This window comes from Euleptes europaea, chromosome 9 (assembly GCF_029931775.1).
Source record: "Euleptes europaea isolate rEulEur1 chromosome 9, rEulEur1.hap1, whole genome shotgun sequence".
Classification (NCBI taxonomy): Eukaryota; Metazoa; Chordata; class Lepidosauria; order Squamata; family Sphaerodactylidae; genus Euleptes; species Euleptes europaea.
The window spans coordinates 49,208,136-49,231,892 of NC_079320.1; the positions used below are offsets into that span (position 1 = coordinate 49,208,136).

General features: G+C 39.6%; 1 protein-coding gene across 2 annotated transcripts in view; it reads right to left on the bottom strand.

The window, feature by feature from the left end:
* FSTL5 (follistatin like 5) overlaps positions 1-23,757 on the bottom strand; it is a 383,938-nt gene that overhangs the window by 143,496 nt on the left and 216,685 nt on the right. For both annotated transcript variants that reach the window (XM_056855358.1, XM_056855357.1), the window contains exons 4-5: positions 19,494-19,690; positions 5,530-5,650 (exon numbers count right to left, since the gene is read on the bottom strand). In XM_056855358.1, coding sequence (XP_056711336.1) covers positions 5,530-5,650; positions 19,494-19,690 — 318 coding nt within the window. The remainder of the gene's footprint in view (positions 1-5,529; positions 5,651-19,493; positions 19,691-23,757) is intronic.

A 23,757-nucleotide genomic window follows, 5' to 3' on the forward strand; every position in this document is an offset into this window, starting at 1 on the left:
ACCTGTTTGTGTTTTACCCAAGCAGAGAAAGAAGAAATTACTGCATGGCAGAACATTCCAGCTATGTCTGAATTTGAATGCTTCAGGAATTAAAGTTCCATCTTTTAATGGTTTGCACACACACACACACACCCTGGAGACATGAACCGATTATTACCATAAAAGGCAGCAAGATGTAGAGGCCTATGAAAAGCAAATTAGAATGAGGTAATGTTGTTAATACAAGCTGAGCCAGGCAATTGCATCTAGTAAGAATGGACGGCAGCTCTTAAATGGGATAAAACATCCTCAGGTAGGGTTGCCAGGTTGCTTAGATTGGTGGGCAATTGACCGCTAATCCAGTGCCTATCTTGGAAGCGGGGATTGTGCGCATGGCCACACTGATGCGACTGCACCACTTCCAGTTTACACCCGGAAGTGCCACATCGCAACAGGCCAGTTTGAGTGGTAAAAGGCCTGTTGTGATGCGCACATGCAATCCCTGCCTCAGTTCCACCCCAAAAACCTCCTGCCAGAGCTGAGGGGTGGGGGACCTGGCAACCCTATCCTCAGGACTGGCAGCCTGTATTCTGGAAAAGATTGGTCAGGAAAGAAGATGTGGCAGGACCAACTGTTCCCATAAAACCGACTAGAATGATGACACCTCAAAGTGGGATACTTTTAACTGAAGCTAGAATGTCAATAGAAGAGCCACTTTACAGGCTAATCTGTGGATCTGCTCAGTCTTACATAATAAAGGGTGCTTATATAAACACTTTGATAGCATATAGTCTCTCCCCCAAAGTTTCTGTTGGGAGTATGTTCTAAAAAGTGCTAAAGACTAAGTGCTTAATTCTGTTCTCTGCCTTTCAGATAAGCAGCCTTCCATAAATTTGAGACCATGGGAAGAAAGTACAACATGTGAATCAAGGAACAGGTTAAAATTGAAGAGAACTGCTGAAAGGAAGTGAGAACAACCAGCATCAAATGGAAGAGGAAAGGGGAGGATATAACTCATGGAAAGAGGAGAGAGAGTAAAGACTACCATGTTACAGGGATCCACAGGGAATTGATAAGCATGGGACACTAATCCTGATGTAGGGTGACCATAAAAAGTCATTCTGTCTAATGTAGACTGGTTCTTTATAATGAATTCAAAGCATTTACTTTTTTTCTTCCTTTGTAGTCCTAGTAACTTTTCCAAACTAGGGTTGCCAGCATTCAGGTGGGACATGGAGATCTCCCGGAAGTATAACTGATCTCCAAACGATAGAGATCAGTTCCCTTGGAGAAAATGGATGCTTTGGAGGGTAGACGCTATGCCATGAGGTCCCTTCCCTCCCCCAATCCTCCCCTCTCCAGGTTCCAACCCACAAAATATCCAGGAATTTCCCAACCCACAGTTGGCAACCATATTTCAAACTGAAAAAGAGATAATGCATTTTCACAAAGGTCAGGTTGGACAACAACCCTTGACTCTCCCCTCTCTCACACACACCTTTTTTCCTTGTAGAAAGTGCAGACAGGCTTTCTTACTACACCCATCTAGATTGCTTGTTTACCCACAGGGTCAGGCAACCATGTCCGATATTTGGGCCCTGATTTACTCCTGCATTCACTCTGTGGCACAAACTAATAAGAACAGTGCTGGTTAATCAGCAGGTTTTTGTGGGTGAATGAGATTAGATGGACAGATAATGCCCTTTTAGGGCATGACATTTAACTAGAACTTCACTTGCAGCCTTGAAACTTTATGCCAGTGAATGAGGAGGCACTATTAGAGTTCCATATATATTTGCACAGCTAATTCTAAAGACTGTTTTTTTAAATATACTGTGGCATTTAAGAATCAAGTACCTATCGGCTATTTGTTACAATAAATATGCTTTTATTTCACATGGTGTTCAAAAACACTTATATCATTTCTGATGGATGACTCATAGCTCAAGTAATGTTAATGATTTCCCTCCCCTTTACCCCTGTGTAATGTTACTTAAATTACATTATTTATGATAAAGCCTTGATATTTGCATTCGGCTTATCCAATCGGTTCTGTTTACATTGGCTTTCTCTTCTCTGCATAAGCATTTCCGTCTGTTTACATAATCAAAAAAGTAAGTTATTACTACTTATTTTTTGTTTTAGTAGCAAGCACAGGAATTTGATGTACTACTGTGAAGAGCTACCTGATATAGTTGTCTTAATATTTATTTCATAAGGCTACACTACTGAGGAAGTGTATCAACCTTTATTTCAAATTTTAAAGCACCACAAAATCCCACAAATTACAGTTTTTGCTGTAATGTTGCTGTAGTTTTAACTGGCACATAAGGACAGACTGTTAAATCTAAAGATCCAGTTCAAGGGGCTTAGTGGTTGAACGGAGTGTTGACGTTAGCTGGAATAGATAACCAGAAGCTGACATAAAACAGGGAAGCTTATTTCTTTCTTTATTTTGTTGGGGACACAGCAGAGCAAAGATAAAACACTCCCTGCCACATATCAGTCGGTAGCAGCAGCATTCCACTGAGAGCCTTTTTGCGGCCCTCATTGGCTATGACTTTGGCACATGCTTCTGTTTGCAAAACTGCTTCTTCCAAGTAACAGTTGGATTTGGTTAATTAAAACATTGTTTAGGGCAAATTACGATACTACAGAGTCAAGGCAGTAAATCCTGGACAGACATTTCCTTCATTCTGAACCAGCTGCCTCTGCCGACCACGACATCAGCTATGATCACAGGAACTTTCTTGGGAGTAAGCCCCATTGAACAGCATGATATTTACTGATGAGCAGACTTGCTTAGGATTGCTCTAAGCAGCATCCAACTGCTTACTAGGAATTCAGAAGACTACTTTCCAACACTTAATGCTGCAGTCAGACAGGGCTGCAAATAGCAGCGAGCCAGAGTGGGGAAAGTGAGCTTTGGGATGTCTTTTGGGAGCCCCAACACTTCTTTCCACACTGAAAAGGTTTGCTGGATATGATTTAGCTCAGTTCTGCGAGTCTGTTTAAATGAAAGTTGATTTTTCAACTGCATAATCAAAATCTCTGTTGGCTTAGAGATGCCAAATCATAAAGCTCACAAACTAATTTTCAGTCATGTTTGATTCTGAACTTACTATCTTCAAATGACAGTCAAGGCTCTAATTAACTACATTGCTTTCAAAAAAATCTCCTACTAGGAAATCTTAATGAAACAATAGTGATAATTAATCATTCTAGAATCACACTCCAGTCCTGCCTGCATATTTAAACAGAGTTTAATTGCCTTAGACTTTTGAAAGGGGATCTAAATCTGAACTCCTAGAGGTCCTAAACACAAGAGGCATATATTGAATTTTAAATGTTTTCTTTAGCTAGCACTACTTTTTTAAAAAATTTTTTACATAGCATTCCTTTTCAGTTTGTTTTTCAAGATTCATCATCACTTGGCAGGAATTCTCAACTTTTGAGTTGCTGAGTCTCCCTAGGGCAAGGGAAAACAAAACTAAACGAGGCCTTGATAAAATCAAGATAACTTAACACAAAGATAAAAAGACAACTGGGTAACCAGAGTAATTAAAAGGCATTCATACCCTCTCAATGCACACTTAGGAGTAATCTGGAGGTTTCAATACTGGACTAATGTTTGGGAATATGAAAACAGGGTATTCTAATTACTCCTGATCAATTAAAGTAATGAAGAGATTTTTGTGTGTCTGTAGAAAGTCACAAGGATGCCAGGATGTTCAGAAAAGTTAAGGATAAGAAAGATACATTGGCATCAAAGGCATTAACATGTTCTCCAAAACTAAGAAAAATCAAAAGAGTTAAGGAAATCATGGTGAACATCTATGGTTGGAGCCAATTGTTTCCTTCCGCTAAGTCTCCTTCCAATGTAGGGGAAAAAACTTCTGGCATAAGAGAATTTCCTTTGACAGAGGAAGGCTTTCTCCTTCAAAGGAAGACTAGCAGAAGAGAGTCTGTTGGTGAGAGTCCATTGGTTAGATGCAACCATACCATATCAGAGCACGGTAGGAGATCAACCCTTGTCCACAGCTATTTCGCTGTGAGATGACAGCAATGTGTGCTGAAACTTGCTTCTGCATGAGCTGGTCAGTTCTGTCACATGGGCGCATGATATATACAGAGATCAGATTGTGGTATTATGATTTTTGATATTTTGGTTTTATTGATACTGTTAAACCACACTGGGTGTAAAAAAAAACAAAAGGTAAAGATCCCCTGCGCAAGCATCAGGTCATTCCTGACCCACAGGGTGACATCCCATCCCGACGTTTACTCGGCAGACTTTATTTTTGGGGTGGTTTACCAGTGCCTTCCCCAGTCAATTTCCCTTTACCCCCAGCAAGCTGGGTACTCATTTCATCGACCTCGGAAGGATGGAAGGGTGAGTCAACCTTGAGCCGGCTACTTGAAACCGACTTCTGTCGGGATTGAACTCAGGTGGTGAGCAAAGCTTGGACTGCAGTACTGCAACTTACCACTGTGCACCACTGGCATACAGGAAGGCAATATGAACAGGTTTTACATTAAAAAAAATGCATATATGTAGCAAATCAGATGTTCTAAAAATGTGCTGTTTTCCCAAGTTTAAAAAAGAAACAAGCTCTGAACTAAAACTCTTATGGACTGCTTTGGCAAACATTTCAATGTAAGAACAAAAGAAGAACTCTGCTGGATCAGACTAGTAGTCAGACAGCTCAGTCTTGAAGGGGGGGCAGTTCTGCAGTGGCCAAGAGTGGCACAGCCGTGCCGCCTCCCCTGAGGCTTCCTGATTGCTGCAGAGGGAAAAGGAGAACTAAAAAATTAAGAAACACTAAAAAGGGGGAGAAATCCCCCATTGCCAAAAACAGGGCTGTGCCACCTTTTTCTTTTTGTTGTTGGCAATGGGGGATTTCTCCCACTGCTCAAGGAGGCGTTCCCCGGGCAAAAGGGCTGTGGAAGCTGCCTAAAAGCAGCTCCACCCCTGAGAACGCTGGAGACGGAAGACACGAAGAACAAAGACCATATGGGTAAACCTTCAGACTAACTGGTACAGATGAGATGCTGTAAGTGGAAGTTGTATAATTTTAATATAGGATGTATATTTTACATTTTATGCTGCCCTTTGGCTGTAATAATAAATGATTTGATTTGCCCCGGGAACTCCCCCACCCACGCCAGCATGACCTTTCACTTCTGGCTTTCCCTGCTACTATGGTCTCAGAGATCTCTTTTTAAATTCCTTCTGGGAAAGCCCCATCGGTGTGGCTGCACTGGCAGCAGGGGCCGGTGGCACCTGGACACTGGCATGTTTGCCCCTGTGCTGGTGTAGATGCTACCTTATTCTGTGATAAGATGGCACCTATGCCGGCACGAGGTCATGCCAGCTCCCGAGGAGTTTCGCGCGCCCCCTTTAGAAATGGGCTCTTCCTAATCTAGCATCCTGTTTCAGAAAACTGAAAATCAAGTATTCTATTTCAAATATTACAGCAGAAAATTTATATTGGTTGGAACAAAAACAGATATGAATTTTGGCAAAAGAAAACACAAAAATGTACTCACGAAATGCTCTATAGAATTCTTCCAGGCCTAGGTGTTTGTCACCATTATAATCATCATATTTCAACAGATCGAATAGAGAGCAGTCAGATAGATCCTTCCCAAGCTCATCCTGTTTTATTACCTGACAAGAAAATTATAACCATGAAATTACACTGGAGCTGTAAGAGTTGCATGGTACAATTAAGTATTTTTAATCATCATTTAATAGATCGTTTTAAGGATGCTGCAGGGCAATGAACTAGAATTGTGTAAAATCAGAGATTTCCAGTTGCCTTGTAATTGTATATTGTCATTCATGAAGAAAAGTTAACACATTTCCACTGACTCTGCATATTTCGATTTGGAATTCTACAGACATAAATATGACCTAATACAATGAAAGACAAAGCAGGCATTCTGGATCATTGGCAGACATGTCAGTTTAACCAGCTTCATCTTCGTTCACTGATACTGCTCCAAAAACTAAGATACATGAAAAAGAATAACATATTCTATTTATTTATTTTAGGTAACTATATGCCACTGGTAATGTAAGTTTCAAATGGCTTGTGACTGCAAAATAAGTTTAATCAACAATAATAAAAATGAGCTAAAATTATTATAGCATCAGAAAACTACTAAATTGAATTGATCAGTCATGTCAGAAAAAAAAGATTAAAAGAATAAATACACACAAAATCCAGATGGAAAAGGATAATTTCATTCTTCAAAATGCAAGCAGAGGGGAACAATTCCTCAGTTCTGAAGGTCGGTTGTTCTGCATACTTGAAGATACCACTATAAAGGTACTGCTTCTAGGGGGCAGAAGTACAAACTGCAGACTAATCAACTATCAGTGCCATCCTCAGTAGAATTAAGAATGCCCTCGAAGTCTGATGAAATCAATGGGCTTAGAAGAGTGTAACTCTGTTTAGGATGGCAATGTAAAACAAGGCACAATTTGACAAACACATTCCCTCCAGTGCATACAAGTATAGCAAACCCTTCTCCTCTAGTCACCTGGGCTTAAGATATGTATCACCTTGCTTATGTGGCAAAAACCATGGATAATCAAAAGTTTAAGATATCTATCACCTTAAGATATCTATCACCTTGGTGGAAAAAAACATGGTTGTTAACATGAAATAATAACCATCGTGTAAACATTAAGAATAACCAATAGCAACTACATTAACTGTAATAAAAATCTGCTTGGAGAAGTGACACCATTTCCAGGACACAGGATATTTACATCATCTCTAGAAATTGTACTTATACATCATAAATTTGGATCTGCATAAACAGATTGGTCCTTTTCAAAAACAACATATATAACACTGAGATGGGTTGCTTCTTTCCCTGAAGTTGGAAAATTATAGACTCATTACCAATTTCTCTCTCTCTCTCTCTCTCTTTTGACCAAAGGTACGACTATCTAGATTTACTTCATTCTGATTTAATTCAGAGTTAGGATTCAGGACAGGAAATACCCTCATAGGAGACCTATCCTAGGAAAGAGATAGGAAACATGACCTTGTTAACTATCCTGTATCTCTAAGTGTACTTTGATATGAACAATGGCTTCCAACTGGTCAACTACCATGTGATATGGAATTATCTCATGCAATTCCATTCTGTCTTCCACATTTTTAATATCTACCAGAAGGATTTGGCTGTCTGGCAATTTGGAGCATAGTGTCATCAGATTATACAGAACTCTTTTTCTCATCTCCATCTCTAACCTGTCTTTCTCTTTCTATTAAGTATAAAGGTGATTCCCCCTTATATGTTCAATTGAGCTCAATGAAGTGTAAATATATGTGAACAGAATGAAGAACAATCTGGCAAGACTGAATGTTGATGATGGGTGATCCAGATTACTGGGTTTTGGAGAAAATTATGAACCTTAATGGAATCACGATCTTCCTTCTGGAGCATGTTCAGAGTTTAGGAATGCTCTACGGTTACACGTTGCTTTTGAGAGTTGTGTTCAGGAATGCATCTTATTAACACTGGTTGGTACAACAGTAACATGCTTTCCTGGAGATTAAAGATTTCACAACTGGCTTGAATATTCTGATACAAATACATATTAGCTTCTGATGACATTTCAGCAAATATTTATTTGTATCAATTATATTGTAATTGATATTGAAATTTAAAGGTCTTAATGGAATGTCCCTGACACACCTTTGAAAGGAGGAAATACCATAGCTTAGGTGCCACCTGAAGGAGAGGGACCTCAGCAAAGATGATGCCACAGAATCCACCCTCCAGGGATACTGATCTCTGTAGTCTGAAGATCGGTTGTACTTCCAGATCTCAAGCCCCCCCACCCCTGGAAGTTGGCATCCTTATGTGAAGAACCTGTCGATTGAAAAGATAGCCTATAGCTTTCAACACAAAATAAAATCAGATGTTTTCAATTTCAATTTAAAAGCACTATAAAATATTTGCAGTGTTCCACATCTGCACTTTAAATTAAGTAATCTGCCTGATTGTTTTTATTATAGTGCTCCATCTATATTTTGCACATGCTTGAAAAATCTAGTAATTATTATTGCATGCTATCTGTTTCCATATAATGAGACATTTTTCAGGTTCCACAATGTAATGCTGACAATAATAGTTAAATGGCTGCCCCCACCATGTGCGGCACTTCACATTCATTACTGCAGTAATTCTTTTAAAAAACCAGTAAGGTTGAGAACAAATTTTACTTTGTTATCTGGTAATCTGTCAGGAAGGCAAGTTAATGGAATGAGCACCCTGGTAGTTATACCAATATTATAGCCTGTTGACTAAAGCTGGGAGAACAGATTGCCTAAAGCCTTTTAGTGAGTTCATGGATAGGAATGTGCATTCAGGTGAAACTGAGCCAAAAATACATCAATTTTTTGGGGTATTTTAGTATCTCCCAGATATTCCCAGGATTTTTCAGTAAATCGAAAAATCCCAGAAATATTTGGCATTTTCAAGAAAGAAGACTGGGAGCCAGTGTTTGAAGCTCCTGGGGACCATCTTCTTTCTTTCTTTCTTTCTTTCTTTCTTTCTTTCTTTCTTTCTTTCTTTCTTTCTTTCTTTCTTTCTTTCTTTCTTTCTTCTTTCTGCCTGCCTGCCTGCCTGCCTGCCTGCCTGCCTGCCTGCCTGTCATACCAGCCAGCATTTAAGGGACTTCTAAGGCTGCTGAAGAATTCGCTATGCATAATTTTGAAACATAAATGTTTTAGAAACAAAAATAGTGCCTGAAAAAAATCTCAGGCTTATTACTTATTTGCTAGAAGCTAGCTATAGCTGAGATAATGGTTGTCTTGAAGGGTAAAAAATGACCAGAAACAAATGAGTCCCAGGTTCAATAATACACATTTTATATAGGGGATTCTTGACTGAATCTATTACTGTTTTTATTCAGATGCAACCATGTGGCATTGGTAATTTTTTTCAGAGCACCAATAGGGAAAGAAAAGAGGTGTTTTCCCCCAATCAACCTTCCCCCCATAAAGCTGCTGCATGCCCAACAGGGAAAAAAACATACAACTGCCCTGCATTTATTCAATAGCTGAATTATGCTCCTATGTGCAAACACGCACAGATGCACTTTGAGCATATTTAATTTCTTCCAATCAACCTTCTTTTTAATAACAGGGTAGTCATTGGTCAACCCTTACATGGCTGCATGATGTCACTGAAGATCAACAAAGCCAATTCAGAGGACAATGCTATTTGAAGAGGCATTGCACTTGCTCTGGATGGGCCAATTTGCTCTCAGTGACATCACTATGTCAAATCTGGTTTGGTACGTATGATGACTTCCCATTTCTGGAAAGCCATATTGAAACAAACAAAAAAATGGTGGCAAAGCAGCAGCTGATTGCAAGTACATATATATCAGCAAACTACTGCAACAAAAAAAAGTTTTCTTTGGTGGGGAGACCTTTTTGGAAATTTGTCAGTATCTCTCAAACTCCCTTTTTCATATCAAAAATATTTAATGGAGAACATTTGACTCAACTAGATACAACAGCATCATTAGCACAAGAACCAGTGATAAAATTTATATTAGTTATGTTTTTTTTAAAAAAATGCCACTCAGTCAAAATAAAATAAAAGATGCCAGCACATTAAAAAAAAAAGATTTATCAGTATATTTCCATAATAATGTTTTCGGTTTTTCATTCTACGTCACTATGTACCTTATTGAGAGACAGATTGTGCTTATTTAATGATTTCAACTCAAGAAATGAAGACAGACAACACTGATTTTGTTTCTGGTTCTGAAAATGGATGCTTTGGTGGAATTAAGAAAGATTGCTGAGAAAATAATGGGTAGGATCCAACCAACTTTTCCACTGGTAAATAAGGGAGAAGGGGTCTACTTTGAACATCAAAAGTCCATGGTAGGGATCACAGGATAGTGAACGAAAGCTGTGTGGGACTGAGGCTTTAGTAAGGAGGAACATTGGGTGAGATTGAGTGAAAAAGATGACTGTATCCAATTCAATGTTATCTCATTGGATTCTAATAGCACAATCATAAACCAAGTTACACCTTTCCTGAGTCTCATTTTGCTGTTAACATAAAATCTTCTACTGGTTTTACAAAGAAACAAAAGTAGACATTTTTTGTATCACAGTTTCGCACAGCACAACTCCATACATGGGGAGGCTGCTGGACTATTATGTGGCTGTAGTGTTTTCTTGCACTCAACTTTTCATATCAATCAGCCCAGTTGTGTGGAAAGTCTCCACACAACGAAAGCTGGCAATAAATATGCCAAAGGTGAGATAAAGATTCTCCATCTGGGAGCAGCATATGCATATTTTTACCCCACATGTTATACTTCTACCATGGAATGGATTGGAAAATTTCTACTATGTAATGGGTGCGGAAATGCATCCACCATCCCCCTCCTCACATGAGATTCTGCCCACAGGAACACACATGTAAATGCATGTGAGTGTACACAAGTGCTAACATACACACACGGAAGAGAAAAAGCACTAACAGTTTAAAGTCCGTATAGGCTTCTCTTTCTATGTATTGATTTAAAAACTGTGATGCAAGTCAATGCACTCTGTCTTGCAGCTACTTTATTTCCTAATCTCCCAACACACACCAACCTCTCAGCCAAATATCATATTTATTTGGATTTTCTTTGAGGTCCGTAACTAAACTATGAGTAACAAATACCCCCCCCCCCTGAAAAAAAAGATTGAAAAATGATATGCCCCTGGTCTACAAGAACTTTGTACACACATTGTCAAGAGACTTGGCTTTTCGGAAATGTTGGTTCAGGCTTCAGGCTACACAATCATAGAAGCTTTTTCCTCTCCCTCTGGGAACTAGAAGTCATACTGACTACAGTTTCAGACAACAGGACAAGGAAGAAATGGGAGTCTGACACAGGTGCAACTGAAGTCCTAGGGCCTGGAGGTTTCAAGGCCAGGATCCAGGAGAGAGTTTCGGCTACACATTCCATCTCACCGACACAAGGACCCTGGGTGGGATGAGCTGGCTTGCTTAATTGACCCTATGTACAGCTTCAGTACATAGCAACACACCTGAATGGTTAAGAGCCCTGCTAGCAACACACCTGATTGGTTAAGGTCACCTGTTTCGCAGTGCATTTGATTGGTTACATAGAATCATGCAGAAAGTCTGGCATAAAGGAAGTCTGTGCCATTTATCTACATTGTATCTGCCTTTGGGTCAACTCTGAACCAGGTTGAGGCCTGGCCAGAACACCTGCCTGGGACTTGGGCCTTTGAAACTCTGTTTGGACTCAGTCTGGTCACGTAACATTTGGATTAGAGAACCAATGCTTGTAAAAGTGCCTTAGGTTAGATATTTAGGTTTTATTACTTTATTCTTGCTGCTTTTAAATTCACTGCTTTTATACTGTATATCTCTGCATGTTCCTTTAATAAACTGTATTCATTATATTTTATGGTATTCTTGGGTTTTGGCACTTTGGCCTGAAACTAGTCCTTTAGCCCTTTATTGGCTACAGCTATCAGAGTAATTGTTTTGTGGAAATCAGCTTGCAAGCATCCCACCTTGCAGGGCTGACCTTGATTTAGAACCAGGAGGGCTGGAGATTCAGACCTTTGGTCTCTGGCAGGTGGATTAGAAAAGGGGTTTGGTGGTAGTATGTTACCCTGGGGTTGTGAAGATTCACAATCCAGCATTTTGTGGTTTTGCTCTTGATCAACCTGTCACCCTTAAAGAATAACTGTTGACCCATTACATTAAAGTGCATTTCCTCTATAACATGACAACTGGTAGAACATATCTTGGTACCACATCTTTTCATACAACAGCAACTGGTACCTGCACCTCAAAATTAAGGGGTCACTTAGACACCTGCAATAACTGAAATTGAATTTACAACTGAGCAAGAAATTGTAATTGCTTTCATGACATATATTATACACAAGGGAAACTGTCAAGAAGAGCATCCACCTGGATTGATTTTCATCTGTATGGTCTGATTCTGTGGGTTATAAAATGCCTTCAGTCTCTGCTAAGTACTCGTTAGGTGATCCTTGGAGATTTTATTTTACCAATAGATCAGAAAGAGAAAGACGGAGCATATTAGCTGGAACCTGGAGGAATAGAATGAACTATTGACCAACTACAGGAATGTTATGTTTTGTTCCACAGTCTGTTAATGCTACTACACGGTACATAAAATGATTTATCCAAAATTATCCCCAAATATGAATATTAGAATATTCTGGTTCATGCATTTTATGGCTCACAGGCTTAACGTTTTGACAATACTTATTTTAACAAACACAACAAACAACAATATGCCTTGTTACAGTAGTAATATTGGATTTGGATTATAAATTGTTCTCACCCACCCTGAGGACTTAGATTTTTATTCTTTTGGCTGCTATAAGGGTACTGTTTCATATTTTAGAAGGAATATTTCCAAACAGTTAAGCTAAGTATCCACAAACTAATGGTATTGACCAAGTTCATATTCTATAGATTTTGGATATAAACCCTGGAGGATTGTAATGAGAATAATGGACCCTGAGTTCCCCTCCAGCTTAGAGAGAAATTCAAGCCAAAGGAAACATCCTTCACAACATTACTTACCAGCAAAGGCCAGCCAGTAGCTGGAGACTTAACAGGTGTATAGAGGGGAAATGCTACTTTGGCTGCAGCTGAGCCATTGGGAACACTGGCAAGTACAATCTCTCACACATACACACACACGTCTGACATGATGTCCTGGTGAATGGCAAGCATAGTCAAGGCCCAAGCATAGGCAGAAAAATGGGTAAACTTGACAATGACCAAAAGAAAAATAACACAACAAAAACTAAAACCTAAAAGCAAAATGCTGCTGGAAAACAACATGTATATCTCCCAACCACCTAAACAACACCCTACGTACAGGTCTAAATTTGTATTTTATGTATTGTACATGTATTTCCAGTTATATAATTTTTGTTGCTTTCTGTGTATTTTTCTTTTTTCTTTTTCTTTTTTTGGTTGACATGTTTTACTTTTTGTAAAAAATGTATTTGAGGAGTTTTTCTATTATGTTTTCACACACACATTATATATAAGTTACCATAATGATGTCCAGGGAGGCCTGGCCCTGACTTATTACCAATTTATGGTCTATTTATGACGTTTAAGAAAATAAATGGACATCTTTCATTCATGAGGCTGTATGTATGCAATAGGAAGCAGTTGGAACACCTTAAAAATGTATAGGTTCCAGAGAAAGAATGCTTGGTCACTGGTCATATCTTTTCTATAGACTCTAATGTCAAGCCATAATTGTTCTGAACAGAAGCAGGGTTCTGAGGCAGACTGTGCACTTTATAGCAGGGATCTCCACAGTAGTATGGCTGAGTCTGGCCTCCAGATCAGGACTGAGGTCAAGGGTGCTATCTGGGTTTATTTGGGTTCACATGGTAGAGCAGAAACATATTGGCCATGGCAACTGGTTGAACCAGCAATGGTTTAAGTATTTGAGAAGCAAGAGTCCCCATCTATTCCTGGGCTTTAACCAGCTAGTACTTGATTTAGCCCCAATCCCATGAAGAACTATATGCATACAATGCTTGGTCAGTGGTCAGGCTCAGGAACAAGAACACAAACCACCAGCCTGGTGTTTTGCCATCACTAGGGTTGCCAGGCCCCTCTTCGCCACCAGTGGGAGGTTTTTGGGGCAGAGCCTAAGGAGGGCTGGGTTTGGGGAGGAACTGCGATGCCATAGTGTCCAATGGCCAAAGAGGCCATTTTCTCCAGGGAATCTCTATCGGCTAGAGATCAGTTATAATAGCAGGAGATCTCCAGCTAGTACCTGAAGGTTAATGCAAACAAATAGCACAGGGCTCAAAGGTATATGCAAATTACAAATTTATGTGTATATAAACATGTTGCTTAATGATATGTTGCTTAATGATGTGTTTGATTGATTCTGTGTGACGATTATATAATAAAGAACATTGGCATATCATAGCAGTTATTCCTGGATGTTCACAACTCCCTATTTTTGGTTTGCGCAAGACAATGTATATTAGGGACAAAGTAGTACAATCATATTTTTTGCCTCCTTTACCTACTTCCTCGACAGTGGTTCTTGCACTCAAATGTGGTTCTTGCAGCGTTTGTTCGTTATGTTTGCAAGTGCGAGAGTTCCAATCTACAACTTCGAATTTTCGTTTCAAATTGAAACATTTCTCAAATTGTTCCACCAGCCGTGTTATTTACTGCATCATTTGCAGTTGCCAAAAATTATATATAGGAAGCACAAATAGATCCGTCAAATTACGGATCGGAGAGCATAGGTCAAGAATACGCTCAAAAACATTAGAAGCGCCATTAGTCAGCCATTTCATTGAAAATAGGCATAATGCAGAAGATCTTTGTTTTTTTGTGTTATGGGTATACAAAGGACATCAATACAACAAGTCCAATGTACAGAAGATATTACTCCAAAAAGAGGCTATGTTCATACAGCTTTTTAATTCATTAAGTCCACATGGATTAAATACTGAATTAGATTTGTCTTGTTTCATTTAGTTTCATTTTCTTCATATAACAAATAAATTTATATCATGGTTTAAAAATTGGCATGTACCTTTAACATCAAGTACATAGAGAATTTCAATGCTTGCCACTAACACCTGCAACTATTTAACGCAATGTCACACCATGCTAGTTACAGCATTCTATCCTTTGAGAACTGATACAGCCCAGGGAGGTAACTTCAATCAGACAAGCCCCTTTGTGGGCAACTAAGAGCCGGCTGTGCCAAAAAATTGTATGTATTTTTTATATATATTATATATTGATTCCATTGGTTATTTCCATGTTACTATTCTTGTTTATTAATGCTAGCAAGCATAAACTGTATTTTTAACTGTATTTATCACCAGGCTGATGAAGCCCCTAGGGGCGAAAACGCGGAAGTACAATCCGGAAGCCGTTCCTATTTATTTGCCCTTTCTGGCGGAGATTTTAATCTCAACGAACAGTTTTTTTGCGAACTTAGCCTTACAGGCATAGAATATGTTTGCTTATTGTTAATTGAACATGAAGAATGTTATGAAGCTGTATGCTTATGTAGAAAACTTTTTGTAAATATTTTGCGTCGTTCTAAGTAGTCACATGGGTGGTGGTTAACACTGTAGTATTTGTTAGTGAATAATGTGTTTATATAAATATAAATTTGTAATTTGCATATACCTTTGAGCCCTGTGTTATTTGTTTGCATTAACTGACTATTATAGCACAGGTGTTTTTTTCCTTAACTGTACCTGGAGGTTGGCAACCCTAGTTATCACTATGATGCCTCCTTACAGGGTTGATATCTTCACTGCTCCTGATGGTTGGGGGAGAACCTGGAGACTGCTTGCTTGGGGTCTGGCCCTACAAGGAAGGGGACTGGCTGCCATGGAGTCTGGAGAGTTGGCAACATTGTCTGGAGCTGAGGCTTCTGAGGCAGGCCTACATTCAAGGCCTCAGAATCCAGAGGCTCTGGGAGAATGTGGTGATGCCAAGTGTCCCTGAGAACCCTGATGCCCCCCCCCACACACACACACACGGTTCCTGGCTATGGTTGCCAGGCCAGGACTTCACACCCTCAGGAGGTTTTAGGGGGCAAGGACAGGTGTGTCAGAATCAAGTCATCATACAATGTCACTTCTGGTGCATGACATTGGTGAGGTTCTAGGAGTCACAAAAACTCTGTGATTAAACCAAAGAGTGCCTCCCCAGTATCATGATGTCACTTCCAGTTTTTGCAACCATTTCCCACCATTTTTCTTTCATTGACATTTGAGGTGCCGGCAGGCAACAAAGTGCATTGCCAGAAAATCTTCTGCCATCCTTGGCTTATCCTGGTCATCCTCAGATAAGGAGTCTCCTCCTGGGTCAGAGTCTGGCTCCAAAGGGGTCCTGACAGTGACTGGGAGTCCTTGATAGTCTAGGAGAAGGAATTTAAAGGTGTTTCTATTTCTTTTTATCCAGACTCTAATCTCTACAAATAGGTAAATTGTGCATTGGGTTCCATGGTAACACAACTGTGAAAAATCAACAGTGACATTTTCCAGTGCCTTCTATAGCAATATTATCTTTACACAAAGTTTAAGCAATAATGTAAGTGCTTGTAATGAAGAAGGATGAAAGGATGCTAAAGGACACTGCCTTGCCTAGGCACAACTATAATCAACTTTACCTACCGTATTCAGCAAATATTGCTTACTCTTGATTCACAGCGCCACTCTGCCAGCCTGATTCCTCTTGCACAAAAGCTGTCACTCATGTAAAATGATATGTTTAATTTCTAGTGTACACACATAGACTAGGTTGAAATGACCAGTTCTGTTTGTTTTAGAAATAAAGATGGATTTATATTCCAGTCCCTGTAATGTACAGATAGACTTAATTAAGATTAAGTATCTACAGGACCTTTTATTTCTAATGTTATGAGAATATTTGTACAGGTGATATTTGCTCCAATCAAAGATACAAAAGCCCTGATTAAACTCTGACAAAGCAATAACTCTGGAAGTCTTTTAGGAAATGGAATAATATTGTGGAAGGCTAAGCAATTTCCTTCTTTCCCCCCTCTCATAACGTTCCAGAATGTTAAAAAAAATAACATAAAACAGAGCTTTTGGTTGGAAAACAAAGCATCATATCCTTCTATCATTTTGTCTTTTTCACATTTTTGTGGGGAGGAGGAGAATGAAATTTAGTCATAAGTCAAGATAAGGACCCCACTGTGCAGGTTGCATTGGGAGATGTTAACATGGAGAGATGGGGAGCAATGTACTAGCTAAAGTCTCACCCTAACTTTTTACCAGGTAAGTCGAGCACAGTTTGTTCAGAGACTGTGTTATTGAAAACATTAGCATCTTGTATTTCCACCCATATGGGTCTCCCAGGTGGTTTACAATAAACAGTAAAACAACAATAATGAGTTAACCCTCCCCCTTACTGAAGGGTACTCCAAGTATACCTGCCATCTTTCCTCTGACCTCCTTCCCCTTGAAAGTAAAATTCCCAGCATTAATGCCGGGGAGCAGTTTCGCCCAGCCCCGATGAATTCAAAGAGAGCATGACGCCCTTTTGGTGGCTAGGATCCTTGACAGCCAATAGGGAAGCACAGCTGGGTGGTTTATATTGTCACCGTGCCTCCTCGGAGCAGGTTTTTGCTCCTTGGTGCAGTGGTTCCAAGTAGTAGCAAGGGCTTGGGAGACAAGACAGCAACAGTCCTTACCAATTCCAGATGTTCTGGTCTATTATATAAGGACACAAGTGAACACATGAAGCTGCCTTATACTGAATGAGACCCTTGGTCCATCAAAGTCAGTATTGACTACTCAGACTGGTAGCAGCTCTCCAGGGTCTCAGGCAGAGGTCTTTCACAGTGCTTCCTATTTAACTATTCTTGTACACTATTGTTTCGATATGGAGATAAACATGGAATGAAAGGAATTTTTGCTCTAGCAGATTGGCAATCGTAACCTGTATTTGCCACTTCTCTCATGGTTCTGGACTTTTTTCATTGTTGATGCTGTTATGCTATGATGTGTCCTTCACTTTTTTTTCTTTCAGGTCTCCTGCCTTCCTTTCATAGTGCTGGGACCAGCCTTCTTTGTATACAGGCAAGTAAACTTGTATCTAGGCAAACAAAAGGCAGATGGAGAGCAGAGAAAGCAGGACTGTGCCCAATCCAATCACACTAACAGGAGATGAAAAGGCATCTCACCAGGAAAAAAGTCTGTCAGGCACCAGTGTCTGCACCCAGTTCATTAAACAAGGATCCACAATCATTAATCAGTGCATCTGTATCCATCAGCAGAGACAATTGTTATTTGCATTTCTATTATATAGCCACAGGATCCATGTTCATACTTAGGTAAGTCTCCATTTCATTTCTCTCCTTGGACCAGCTGCCCACTCATAGCATGTACAGTATTGCCCACCAAATTTGATCTCCTTGCTCTACTGTACCTGTCTCTGAACCCCTTCCCACCTGGAAACCTCCCATTTTTTGGAACTACTCCCAGACTTTGAACCACCCTTCCTTCCTATTTGACAAGTCCGGATACTTACTTAGTCACCCACCTGGGTCTCTCCCTTCTTTCCAAATCTGGGAAGAAAAGGGTCTTTTGTTTTTTGACAATACCATTTGTGCTATAATGGGGATCAAATCCTTCCCCACATTGTAATTTTTAGTGGCCCCAAATTGCCCATGTTTGTGTAGCTAAAGAGCCCCCATCTGAGACAATGAGACTTGGGCCTGCGTCTTTTCCCCTTTTTGCCCTGGCCTCTAACTTTGTGTTGGACCTCACTGGACATCTGGGTCAGTAACTATATGTTTCCTGCCCTGCTCTTTCTTTTTTCTAGCCTCTCACCTCTTCTCAGTCCTTCTGGCCACAATCCAGACAGTAGCCCATACTGTCAGAGAACTAAGCAACCTATATCTAGGCTTTTAACGTACAGAAACACTTTAAATAAAGGCCAGAAAGCCAACAATGTTAAAACGAAGCAGAATACTTCTTTGTTGTTCCTTCTTTGTCTGCCACAAGAGACTAACAGATTATTGTGGCATAACATTTTGTATACTACAGCTCAGTTCCTCAGATGCATCAGGTGTTACACTCCACTGCCATTTATATCTAATTTATATCAAATGCACAGACACAAGTAGAGAAGGGGGGGTATAAACAGATGGTCAGAAGACCATGAAATGCAAGAGGTCTGAGACATTTATACCAGTAGAAACAAATCTCGATAGCATCTATTGATATAGGGTTGCCAACCTTCAAGTACTAGCTGGAGATCTTCTGCTATTACAACTGATCTCCAGCTGATAGAGGTCAGTTTCCCTGGAGAAAATGGCCACTTTGGCAATTGGACTCTATGGCATTGAAGTTCTTCCCCAAACCGCCCCTCCTCAGGCTCCCCCCAAAAAAACCTCCCGCCGGTGATGAAGAGGGACCTGGCAACCCTATATTGATAGCAATGTCATCTTCCTAATTTTCCTGTGCTCATTCACCATACTTTATGAGAAAGAAATGTATTGTTCCAGTTAAGACTTAAATTTACAGAATCTAATTTGCTGATTTGTTCTAATACAGTTATTTGACAAAGAAATCTCTCCTGGAAGCATTTTTTGTTGTTGAATGTTTCTAGAAACTCCTTCTGTTCAGGGTATACTGCCCAGAAAATGTGCTTTCATGAACTGTGAAACAACTGCTACTTCCAGTTCTTAGCTATGTTGCTCAACACACAACATTTCCTGGCTTTGTGGAGGCAGGGACACTGCTTTTCTTCTTCCGCTTTTCCTGCCATTACTGTACTGTACTATAACTATTATTGAAAACAAATGAGCTTGGTGAGAACCTACCACATTGTCATGGTTTACTAAGATTGAACCAACTTAGTCAGATGCACATTTGCAAAGGCACATTTCATAATGAAAATGAAAACAACGTGTTTACCTGTGTTAGTTCATTACTGTCCACCAGGCCACTGTTGTCTGAATCATAATATTTAAACATCTGATCCACCAGTAATTTCTTCAGAGCCAATTTATCTTCAACATTTCTTTCTCTTGATTGTAAAAGGTATCTTCTGTTTTGTAGATCCAGCAGAAAATTTTTCATCTTGTTGTAGTCAATGGACTTACAGTTGTCCCCTGCCAAGTTAATGCCATATTTAAGTTTATTTGAACTAGCATGAAGGGGAACAGGTTTTCTACAGAAGACAGTTTTAGAGTTCCTGTAAGCAGATAGATTACAGATGATTTATGTTCCTTAAGCATGTCTGAATATGCCCAGATCAATCAAAAACCCAATCAGATGCAGAAGAGAAGATGGCTGCTTTGACCAATTTTGGCATATGACTGGGATTTCTAGAACTGTCCTGTGAAGATTATGATGTGCACATACAAGAGGGCCATTTGTCTAGTCAGTAACTGAACACATCCTCAGATTAGCAGTGTCTTTCTAGAAGAGTTCTAGGAATGTTCTGGAACGTAAATAGCAACATCAAATATAAATGCTAACCAGAAGCTTGAGAACAATTTCATATTGAATATCTTCAAACTGAATACCTTCAAATTCTGTTTGGAAGAAAACTGAAAGTTCCATTGAACTTACTCAACTAGAGTTCAATTTTCTACTTTAAAATGTCAATACAATTATCTAAGTAATCGTTATGCATGCAAGCTTTATTCACAGAATTCAATCACTTCCTAATGATGACATTTTTCATATGTCTTTGAAAATCATTTCAGTTTTCAAGAATGAAGAATGGGTCAATTACTAGAGCTAATAAGGCTCACTAAACAGAGGTAGAAGTGGGAGTTAGAAAACTGTCATCATCAACGTGTCAAATATCTTTCACATAAATTATGATATATGGAAGAAAAAAATCATAATTAAAAGCCATCAGCTACTTCCATTAACTATGTAAAAGTAGCAATTAAGTACTATCACACTCTAAAATGTACGGCAAATGAATTCAGGTATAGCAGACAACATCACTCTTTAGATTAAATTGCTCACTATGATTATGAATTAAGCTGGAAGTAACTTCACTGAGTGGATGTACAACAGAAATATGGGCTGGGTTCCATTAGGTAGGCAAACCTACATGAAACTTGTATCAACAGGAAGGAGCGGAAAATGGCATGGGTGGCACATACATGGCAAAGTTAGCATGCGACTCAGTGAATTCAGTTAGCACAGGAACCAGCGGCAAAGCCATGATGTGCCATGTCAGGTTTTTTGGTTTGATTTTTTTGTTTTGTTTTGTTTAAAGCAGTAGATTGATTCATGGATCTCCCACAGTTTGTTTGGCACTTAGGCTCATGATTGATATCTATTGAATTCAGGTGTCACATAGAAATATAATTAATACCTTGGTCTTTAGAGTCTTACAGTGCAATCTTAAACAGTTATACTTTTCTGAATCCATTGAAGTCAATAGGTTTAGAAGGGTATAACTGTGCTTTGGATTATACTTAGGGTTGCCAGCTCCAGGTTGGGAAATACCTGGAGATTTTTGGGACGGAGCCTGAAGAGGGCGGGGTTAGGGGAGGGGAGTCCAATGCCATAGGGTCCAATTGGCAAAGCAGCCAGTTTCTCCAAGGGAACTGATCTCTGTGGGCTGGAGATGAGTTGTAATAGTGGGAGATCTCCAGCCACCACCCAGAGGTTGGCAATCCTATCTCTATAGGTTGGAGATCAATTGTAATAGCAGGAGATCTCTAGCTAGTACCTGGAGGTACAACCCTAATTAAACTATTAAAAGAAAATCCACTGGCCAGAAAATGAAAAAATGTACTGTTAGAAGCAAAGACTTCCTCCCCCCCACCAACTGCAGCATCTGTTGATCCTGTCTTTCTGGCAAATTAGCATCTAAATTCTGCCAATTGGACATCATTATTTGGATTAAAGAGGAAGGAGAACAGGGTTCCCAAACTGCTTACTCTTCAGGGCCTATCATTTACAAACAAAACATATTCGTTTCACAGTTTGTTTCCTCCTCCCAACATTTTCCTTCTTTTCTTTCACACTTATCAGCAGCCCAAATATCTTCCCGCTCCCCTGTTCTAAAACCCCAGACTTCTGTTCCATGTAAACTCAGGGGCTTGAGCAGTACAATTTACCTATTACCCTCCCATTTTAGCCTCACACTTGCTCTCAAGTCTGTGCCTCTTAGGGCATACTCAGTCCTTACCATGTCATTTGAAATGTTTATTTTTTTTACACAGCCATTGATCTGCATTGCAGGGGAGTTCCCTGTACATAAAGAAACCTTTACCTTATTTGTGAGGATCCTAGTTTAGCTATCCTTTGACTGACATGAGCCACCCACTTTACTATTACATACAGATAATATTTCAAAGTTCTGCAAGACAAAAGAAGCTTCCGAGCTTGAGTAGGATTGCAAACCTCCAGGTGAGGCCTGGAAACCTCCTGGAATTATAACTGATCTCCAGACTACAGAGATCAGTTCCCCCAGAAGAAAATGGCTGCTTGGAAGGTGAGCTTTATAGCATTATATCTCATTGAGGTCCTTTCCTTTCCCAAATTGCATCTACCAGGTTCCATCCCCAAAGATCCAGGAACTTCCCAACCTGGAGTTGGCATCCCTAGACCCTGAGTGTTGTAGTTAAATGTTTCCACTAATTCTAACATGGAAAGCCAGCATGGTATAGTAGTTAAGGAGTCAGACTAGGACGTGGGAAACCCAGGTTCAAATCCTCACTCACATCATGGAAGCTTGCTAGGTGACCCTGAGCTGGTTACACACTCTCAGCCTGGCTAGTATTTGGATGGGAGACCTCCCAGGAATACTAGACTCATGATGCAGAGGCAGGCAGTGACAAACCACCTCTGAACAACTCTTGCCTTGAAAACCCTACAGGGTTGCCATGTCAGCTGTGACTTGACCACACACAAACTAACATACTTCAACACTGTTGTCCTGAAAATGGGCAATAGAATCAAAGGGCATTCTAATCAGAAGAACTGCTCATTTTATTCTGTTGAATCTGTTGTTTTTTGATGAATAATGAGGACTGCATTCAGATTGGAAATGAATTTATTACTGTTAGGCTGTATTTGTGCTGAAGTTGTTTATGTATGTTTTATGGTTTTATTCTATTTCTCATAATTTAGCCTTTTATTAGCTGCACTGAGCCTTAGGGGAATAGTGAAGTACATATATGTTAAGAAATAAAATTAATTAAACAAACACATAGATAGAAAACCTGTTTCAACAGGTGAATTTTTTTGTTTGTTTTTGTTTTTACTCTTCAGTGCTTGAATATTAGGTCAGGGAAAAAATAAATAAAATAAAATCAAAGGCAGGAATTACATAGCAGACAAGTGTGAGGATGCATTCACAAAATCTAATCAACATTCTGAAATTATTTTTTTCTTGCTGGAAGCCAACCACAGCAAACCTCAGGGCGAAACCACAGATTAATAACAGAGAAAACTTGAAAATCACAATATCCCCAGTCTTTCAGCACATGGTGACAGACAACCTGATAGACAACAATATGCTACAGAAATATTGTTACTGAGTCCTACCAGAAAGCTAGTAATAAATATTTTATACTGAAATTAGAAACAATTAAACGGGCTCACAAAACAAAACCAGCCATTCCAAAGCAGGTGATTGTCATAGTTTAGTTTTTAATGTGTGTGTGTTAAGTGCCGTCAAGTCGCTTCCGACTCACAGCTACCCTATGAATCAAAGTCCTCCAAAATGTCCTATTTTGATAGCCTTGCTTAGATCTTGCAAATTTAGGGCTGTGGCTTCCTTTATTGAGTCAATCCATCTCTTGTTGGGTCTTCCTCTTTTCCTGCTGCCCTCAACTTTTCCTAGCATGATGGTCTTTTCCAGTGACTCTTGTCTTCTCATAATGTGACCAAAATAGGATATCCTCAGTTTAGTCATGTTTTTTTTTGGGAGGGGCAGTCCACGGTATCCATAACACTCTCCTCCAACACCACATTTCAAAGGAATCTACTTTCTTCCTATCAGCTTTCTTCAATGTCCAGCTTTCACACCAATACATAGTAATAGGGAATACAATGACATGAATTAACTTAATCTTGGTGGCCAGTGACACATTTTTAATATATTAATTTTATTTATTTCTTGAATTAATAACCTGACCTCCCCAGCTGAGGAAAGACTCAGTGCGGGTAAACTTTCCGTGACACCTGGCTGCTTTGTAGACAG